The sequence below is a fragment of the Capsicum annuum genome, chromosome 12 (genome assembly GCF_002878395.1).
Source record: "Capsicum annuum cultivar UCD-10X-F1 chromosome 12, UCD10Xv1.1, whole genome shotgun sequence".
Lineage (NCBI taxonomy): Eukaryota > Viridiplantae > Streptophyta > Magnoliopsida > Solanales > Solanaceae > Capsicum > Capsicum annuum.
In genome coordinates this window covers 30,717,020-30,726,119 of record NC_061122.1, presented here as the reverse complement: position 1 = coordinate 30,726,119, position 9,100 = coordinate 30,717,020, and the positions used below count along the sequence as shown (strand labels likewise).

General features: G+C 36.6%; 1 protein-coding gene across 1 annotated transcript; it reads left to right on the top strand.

Moving 5' to 3' along the window:
• The first annotated feature begins 3,578 nt into the window (after positions 1-3,578).
• LOC107849308 lies at positions 3,579-4,423 on the top strand. Its single transcript, XM_016693919.2, has 2 exons — positions 3,579-3,729; positions 4,167-4,423. The coding sequence occupies exons 1-2, from the start codon at positions 3,579-3,581 to the stop codon at positions 4,421-4,423; spliced, it is 408 nt and encodes a 135-aa protein (XP_016549405.1).
• Positions 4,424-9,100: the final 4,677 nt, after the last annotated feature.

Genomic DNA, 9,100 nt, shown 5'->3' with positions numbered 1-9,100 from the left:
TTCAGATTTTAATATTGACATAATTAGTTGTATTCTTCAGAGATGGTGGGTTATGAACACCCGATGACTTAGGATGTTATGCATACATTTATGAATGCTATATTATCCAGCGTACATGCTATTGAATACTTTCAAATTATGCAATTAGTGTCGATTTTCAAAAAACTATTATTGAGCATTCTCAATTATCAGTATCATTCGGTGGGGAGTAGTCCTTAGCACCGAGAAAATACAGGGATGGGACCTCACTCGTCAGTTAGGTTGAGACCTTTAGTAGAAGTCTGTAATTTCCAGAACTACGACTCCACCATAGGTTCTAAATGGTTACCTGTCAGACCAGGCTTGACACATTAATCCTTTCGGACATCAATTTAGTGGATTCACTTTAGTCAGTGTTCCTACCCTTGGCAAGGTACTAAACATTCATCCAATTGGGGTTACTGTATTAGACTCCGGTTAGATCAGATTGGGGTATGTCAATTAATAATAGCTCCCATAATTCACAGTTCATAGTTCAAATTCAGATACTTGCATAACCCTATATTCAGTTGTTCAGCTTATCATACAGTAAATGTTTATTACTTGGTCTTATGTCAGTTTACCACGTCACATGCATCATATTCATCCTATATCAATTATTTTTCTATCTTACATACTCAGTATATTTAATGTACTGATCGCTTACTTTCTCTGTGCTATATTATCTTATAATATAGTTTTTGACGCCCAGCATCTAGATCGGGCTTAGTACAATTCCGCACCATATTAGCAGCAGTGTTTGAGTAAATCTTCATCATTTGAGGGTCAATTATTCAGTATTTCTTAGGGGTGTGCAAAAATCGAACCGACCGAAAAATTGAACCGATAAAAATGCTATTGGGTTATTGGGCTAATAGTTTTTTATTGCTATTATAAAAAAATTTATTAGGTAAACAGTATGGTTTTGGTTTTAGCTTATTGGGTTATCGGTTAAACCCATAACCCAATAAGGATCACTAAGTTATTGTTTTATCCCTATTTATGTTAGATATATAAATATCTATATTACTTATATAATATATATATATATATATATATTCTGCACTACTTATTCACAATTCATTGATTCACAAAGTATTAACCTATTCAGCGTAACAAAGAAACAATATAAAGCTTGGGTATTATCTTATTGGAAAGGTTGAAGCATTTAGTAGCTTCCAACAATCAGGATTCAGTTTTTTTCTGAACTAACATTCAGTTCAAGTTTGAAGATTCTTGTAAACTAAAATGTATTACGTAGGATTTTGGTGGTAACTAAGATTTCATTTTTTATGTTAGTTGTTACTATTTTTATTTTATGAGTATTTTCTTATTGGTTAAACCTAAAACCGAACTGTTAAGGACCAAAAACCGATAAACCAAAATCGATAAGAAAATATCTTATTGGTTGGTTATTGATTTTACATATTTAAGAATCAAAAATCGATAAACCGAACCAATAATGCATAAAATCAAACCGAACCGATCGGCACCTTTTCAATACCTTTTTATTTAGTTTCAGACAGTTGGATTTAGTTGGGAGCTTATCCCAACAACTCATATGATTTAGTGGCTTTCATACAGAGAATTATATTTTCAGTATGTTGATTTTGTCAATCGGTCTTAGTTTTGATATCCAGTATTGATTTTGATTTTTATTATAATCAGGTCATTTCAGTTTAGTTTCTGTTCAGTATCTCATTGTTTACTTCGGTAATCTTAGTCTTTTTCCAGGCATGGCTTAGCTTGAGATCACTTGTGACTGTAAGCACCGTGTTACAACTAGGAGGCAGTCTCGGGTCGTTACACCACCCTATCTCTAGCTTTCTCCGCCGTTCATGTTGCAGATCCACTTCACAATCATGGATACTTCTTCATCATTTCCATTGTCAACTTAAGTTGGGTTAGATTTTCCCGTAGTGATATACACGAAAAAGACAAAAAATGATCTAAAGATTCATAATGTGGTTGATAATAAAATGACTAGTTAACCAAGAAAGTAATTTGGTAGCTATTTTTCTGACGAAAATGATGGAGAAAGTGATCGTACAGTTAGAAAAAACTTCAAAAATTAAAAATAAGTGTAAGAATAGATTTGAATTGAAAAATCCGACCTTCGTTTAAGGAGTTCTTGAAGAAATGATGGGGAGATGGTCTTAAAATTGGTTTCTAAAATTTTTTTAAATCAAAGGTTTTTTGACAGAAAGAGGTTCGTATTTTTAATAGATCATTGTTAAGTGATCATTTTGAGTCAGCACCACCGTCGAAGGAGGCAAATCATCGTTTCCAGTTGTACCGTTCATCACTGGCATTTGGTTGTTAAGAGAGTAGACTTCGGGCATCACTTAAAGTTCTCGACTGTTCGTCACACGCCAGCGCGTGCACCGACATAATTGGTAAAAATTTATTGTTTCAGTGTCGAATCTTCAGTTTCGGTGTACCCTAGGTTTTCCTTTTTTTTCTATGATTAAGATCTGGTTTTTTGTTTCGTACTGCTGAAGTATTGATTTGTGCTCTCTATATCCCATAAATATTGTTGGTTCTTTATTATTGGTTCCTTCGTTGCCTGTTACTTTGTTTGAACTATGGGATTTCAGCCTCGGCTTCAATTATTTTATTAGTATTGGTTGTTGTCTTTTTTATTAGGGAAATTATCCCATTTAGAACTTGGAACGCTCTTCTCTCTCTGTGCACTAACATTACAATAATATTTCACCAAACGTCCTTCTTTCCAATCAAGCAGTCGGCGCCAGCGATGGCAACAGGTAAGTCTACACTTCTTGCCTCTCTCTCTCGAGCTCCTTCTCTCTCTCTCTCTCCCTGCAGCTCTCTAAAGCAACTTTTCTCTCTCTCCCTCTCTTATTGGCTATTTGTTGTTGTTATAACCAGCAAGACTAGGGTTTCTATCGACACGACTCCAGCGACGGTCCCCAAAATGCACAACCGATCACGCCCAGTTGAAGCTCTAGCGACAACCGGCGGCACTCCGGTGGCAGCTTTTCGGTGATGCTATTTTCAGCAAACAACTCAGAAAGCAAAATTGGCGATACCATTAGCACGCAGGAGTACCCTGATGACAGCTAAGCTTTGATATTTACATACTTTTACTAGTGATTATTTTAACATTTCATTTGTATTGTTTTGTTTTCTTGTGAGTACAGTTTGTTTCAGTTTTCTGTAGCTTGCTGGTAGATATCTGTGTGTTGTTGTAGCTGCTAGGTTAGATCGAGTATTTTTGTGATTGAATACTGTTTCTTTACTGCTTTCTTCCTTCTTCTTTTTTCTGTTTTCCTATTGGTGCTTTGTTTTTGGTATCTACTTGTCTATCGTCTTGGTACTCAGGGAGTGACAGGCATCGGAATGGTGTGGGGATCTTAGTGGATGAGGAGCTTAGAGTGCAGGTGGTGGAGGTAAAGAGGGTTTGTGATAGGTTGATGACAATTAAGTTAGTCATTGGGGGGTTTACGCTGCATGTGTGTAGTGTTTATGTTCCACAGGTAGGCTTGGGAGAGGAGGTAAAAGTGGGGTTTTAGGAGGCTTTAGATGAGGTGGTGAGAGACATGCCTAGCTCAAAGAAAATTGTCATAGCAGGGGACTTTAATAGGCACATTGGGGTTGTGCCGGGAGGTTATGACGATGTGCATGGAGGTTTTGGTTTTGGTGATAGAAATGAGGAGAGAGCAGCTTTGTTGGATTTTGAAAGGCTTTTGGGTTGGTGGTGGTGAATTCGAGCTTTTCGAAGAAGGAGGATCTTCTAATTACCTTTCAAAGTGCGATAGCCAAGACTCAAATTGACTTTATGCTGCTAAGGAAGGGGGATAGGGTTTTATATAAGGACTGTAAAGTCATTCCGAGTGAGCATCTTTCAACTCAGCACAGGCTTCAAATGATGGACTTATTTATGAAGAGGAGGAAGAAGAGAAGGGTCGAGGAGGGTCGGCCTAGAATTAGGTGAGGTGGCTTGACGCCAGATAATGCCCTGAAGATAGAAGAGAAAGTAGCAGTTTTGAGGGTATGGGATTGTAGGGGAGACGTCGATGCCATGTGGGATAAGGCTGCCAGTTGCATCATGGAGACTGCTAAAGAAGTGTTAGGTGTTTCGAGGGGTCAGGCAGGATGACATAAGGGGGACTGGAGGTGGAATGAAGATGTTAAGAAGAAAGTAGAGATTAAGAAGGAGGCGTATGTTAAGTTGTTTGAGAGTAAAGATGCAGAGGAGAAGAGAATGAATTGGGAGGTCTACAAATTAGCAAATAAGGAGGCTAAGCTTGTAGTTACGGCAGCAAAGTCAGTAGCTTTTGAGAGCTTGTATGCGGGGTTAAAGGCGAAAGATGGGGAAAAGAGGTTGTATAGGCTTGCTAAGGCTAGGGAGTGGAAGGGTTGGGATGTCGACCAAGTGAAGTAAATTAAGGGGAAGGATGGTAGAGTTTTGGTGGAGGATGCCCATATTAAGAAGAGATGGCGGGAGTATTTCCATAGGCTTTTGAACGAGGATGGGGACAGAGGCATTGATTTAGGTGAGCTGGAACACTCAGAGGAGAGATGTGATTTCAGCTATTGTAGACGCTTTCAGGTTGAGGGGGTCAGGAAAGATATTTGTACGATGCGGAGGGGAAGGGCGACGGGGCCTGATGAGATTCTGGTAGATTTTTGGAAGTTTTTAGGTAGGGCAGGGTTAAGGTGGTTAACCGATTTATTTAATGGCATTTTCAAGACGGCGAGGATTCCTGAAGCCTAGAGGTGGAGTACGATAATTCCTTTATAAAAAAATAAGGGGGACATTCAGAGTTGTACCAACTATAAGGGTATCAAGCTGCTGAGTCATACTATAAAGATTTAGGAAAGGGTGGTGAAGCAGAGATTAAGGAAGATCGTGTCCATTTCAGAGAATCAATTTGGTTTTATGTCCGGTCGCTCGATGATAGAGGCAATATACCTGGTGAGGATATTGGTGGAACAGTATAGCGAAAGAAAGAATGATTTGCACATGGTGTTCATCGACTTGGAGAAAACTTATGACAAAGTCCCTAGGGAGGTTCTTTGGAGATGCTTAGAGGAAAGAGGTGTCCCGGTGGTGTACATCATATCTATTAAGGACATGTATGATGGAGGAAAGACTCGGGTGAGAATGGCGGGAGGGAACTCAGAATATTTTTCAGTCGAGACAGGGTTGCATCAGGGTTCGACTCTTAGCCCATTCCTGTTTGCGTTGGTAATGGATGTGTTAACACGACGTATTCAAGGGGATGTGCCATGGTGTATGTTGTTTGCGAACGATGTTGTGTTGACTGACGAGATGCGAGGGGGTGTGAATGAAAAATTGGAGGTTTGGAGGCAAACCCTGGAGTCCAAGGGGTTCAGGTTGAGTAGGACCAAGACGGAGTATATGGAATGCAAGTTTAGCGAATTGAGGTAGGAGGACGATGTGGTGGTGAGGTTGGATTCCCATGATGTTTGTAAGAGGGATAGTTTTAAGTATCTTGGGTCTATGATTCAAGAAAATGGCGAGATTGATGAGGATATCTCTAACCGTATTGGAGCAGGTTGGATGAAGTGGAGGCTCGCCTCGAGTGTGTTGTGTGATAAGAAGGTGCCACTTAATCTTAAAGGCAAGTTCTAAAAAGTGGCAGTCCTTCCAGCTATGTTATATGGAGTAGAGTGTTGGCCAGTCAAGAACTCCCACATTCAAAAATTGAAGGTGACAGAAATAAGAATGTTGTGTTGGATGTGTGGACTTACTAGAGGGGATAGAGTTCGGAATGAGATAGTCCAGGAGAAGGTGGGAGTGGCTTCGGTAGAGGACAAGATGCGGGAAGAAAGGCTGAGATGGTTTGGGCATGTGATGAGGAGGGGTACGGATGCCCCAATTCGTAGGTATGAGAGGGTAGCGTTGGATGGTTTTCGGGGGGGAGAAGTAGGCCGAAGAAGTACTGGAGGGAAGTAATTAGATATAATATGGAGCAGCTACAGCTTACTGAGGACATGACCCTAGATGGGAAGGTGTGGAGGTCGCAGATAAGGGTAAAAGGCTAGGTCGCGTGCATGGATTGTAGCTAGTAGTAGAAGAGCTCATGTATAGCTGGGTTAGTGATCTCAGGACTGTGTCCATAGGTGGGGGTCGTACTTTCCGGATGCTATATTTCTTATCTCTTATTTCATATTGCGCTTATTTATCTTATTTTGTATTGCTCTGATTTCTATTTTATTTTTAGTATGTCTTATTTCTTTTATGTTATGCCACTCACCATGTTTAATGGTGCATTACGCTCTTGCTTACTATTCTCTATCTTGAGCCGGAGGTCTATCGGAAATAGTCTCTCTACTTCTTTGGAGGTAGCGGTATGGACTGCGTACATTCTACTCTCCTCAGACCCCACTTTGTGGGAATACACTGGATTTATTATTGTTGTTGTTGTAAAGGTTTTTTGAAAAAAAATTAAAATGTTACATGTAATTATTTTATTTGTTATCTGCACGTCATCCGAGAGTGTATTACACTTTTTTTATTTGTTTTGTTTATTGTCAAAAAAGTATCAAAATGATACAAAATACTACTTCGCATGTTTAAAATGAATAATATTTAATTGAAGTGTCAAAATTAATGTGTCATGTTTAGATGGTTGCCGGACCTTTCTTAATTGACTTCTTTAAAATTTAAGCATGCCTTTGGATATATGCAATTTAATTCCCTTATTTTAACCTTCCATTTGAACTCATCCACCTGTACATTTTTTGTTTTATTGCCAGTTGGATGTAGGAAATTGCTTTCTTAATTAAATGTCTCTACTTTTACTTTAAGAATGGGAAAAAATTTTCTAGATACCATATTATATGGTACTAATCTGTATCAGATGGTTAGTAGATTTTGCTTGCGGGATGATTAAACAAAACACATTTGAATCTCCGGGAGAAAATGACAATAATAGTTCCTCATATTTGGTAATAAATTCAAAATGATCCTTTACATATATTCCTAGACTCTTTATTCCTAAATAGTTTTAGACTCTTAAGTCCTTTAAATTTGCAAAAGTTCACACTAGAATATTTATACAAATCCTAACAGTTAGATTTAATGACAAATCGTGAATGACAAAGACTTCATTGTTCATTTTTTAGAAAACGTAAAACATAAAAATTGTTTAAAAATATATTTAAGACACCATTTTATATTTACTCACACAATCATTTTTGTCAATTTCTCTAATTTGGAAACTCTTATGTGTCCCACCCCACCTCAACAAATATTTCACAAAAACAAGAATAAAAATATATTCCACAGGTAAAACCAATAATAAATAAATAAATAAATAAAAAGAAAATAATTTGTGTCCAACCAAATCCTAAATCAAAGGAGACTAGCAGTGTCTATGTCAGAAAACAAAATCTGTGTCCTTTCCTCCTATGCATCAAAATCAGTACGTTCCTTCACCTTCTCACTTTTCTCCCATAACCCTATAACTCTTTATTTCATCTCCCTACAGCTCTAGCTTATTACTTTTTCTTATCATCAATTTAAGAAGAGTCTATGATTATTCATATTAACATATGGATGATACAATTCATTTATCAAAATAATACTGTTTCAACAAGTATCAACTAAATCGGAAGCTTAAATCGAAGGTGAGCGTTGATTTGAGCTTAAATCGAAGGTGAGCGTTGATTTGAGAAGGATCAAAAGACTGATTCTTTGATTCCTAAAGTTAGAACTATGGTTAGACTGTAAATATGTTCATGGAAAGAAAAATCACGAAAAGCAATTCATTTTATCATAAAGAAAGGTTTGCCTAAACAGATATGATATGAAATGATATGTAACATCCATTCAATTAAGCCGTAACAATTACGAAGGTGGAATCATGAGATAGTTGGATCGGACACTAAATTTCACAAATTTTTTTGGATCTTGTAGTAAGTTAAAGGTGTGTATAATATACTCCTATCAAAATACCCTTTCATGAAAAGTTATTACATATAATTTATTTTAAAATAAACTAAAACAAAAGTAAAATACATAAACCAAAATTATGAATTACTTCTTTCGTTTGTTGACTTAAAGAGTTAGGTAGTTGTATGTTCAAACTGTAGAGTTTAAAGTTGATAACATAGTTTATAAAATTCATTTCATTACTATTACACAGGTAAAAGATGGAAAGTAAGTGATAATAAAAACACAAGAGATTTTATATATGTTTAGAAGGAAAGCATCAAATCAAAGACTACAAAAAGGAACTGTGGAAAAGAGGAAACATGATTTCCTGTTTTGTGGATTCTAAAAAGAACAGTTCCAAAGAGCCTTAGTTGTCCATTAATATTTTTGTGGGACCAAATACTCACCTAATCCACAAAATGCCATAACCCCCCATCTCCTCCTACATATACTACCTCTTCACCCCCACCCCCACTCCCCCCCACCCCCACCCCACCATCCCAAGGAAATAAAACTTTGATTACCTTCCAACCTTAATAATGTTTCTTCTCATTTCTTTTATTTCTTGGCATTTGACAAAGAAGAGGACAACACCTTTACTATTCTCTACCATCCTCCCCCTTTCCCCCTACCTTTTTTTAAGTTAAAGTTAATTAAATATATTAGTAATGTAAAATTTATATTATCAAATCATTGTAAATGTAGTTGTGAGCTCTTATAAATTACTACAATCTAAACTAAATATTCCTCCTCTCGATCAAAGTAGATTATCTACATCACACCTAAAGATGTGCGCCTTTCCGGACCTTTGCGTGAAAGAGGAATGCTTAATGCACATACTGTCCTTTTTTAAAGTTAAATTGAAATGTTAAATTACCTCGATATTTAAAAATTAGAATCTAGATCTTTAATAATGATACGAAAAAATTTAATAAGTTGCAATTTTTTACGTATAAATATATTAAAAATATATTTTAAAATATTAATCATAATTTTACATATATTGAGCCTCAAAAAATAAAATAAATCATATAAACAAAAAAATAACGATTAATCTACTATAACAAATTAAATTACATTGATGATATATAATGAATTCCTTTTCTTTCTTTTTTTTCATTTATTTTCCTTTTCCCCCTTTATTCAATTACCTAT

Coding starts and splice junctions, on each gene's coding strand:
- LOC107849308 (XM_016693919.2), top strand. CDS start 3,579: ATGCCTAGCTCAAAGAAAATTGTCATAGCAGGGGACTTTAATAGGCAC. Junction 3,730..4,166: donor GGATTTTGAAAGGCTTTTGG/GTTGGTGGTGGT, acceptor GGTGGAATGAAG/ATGTTAAGAAGAAAGTAGAG.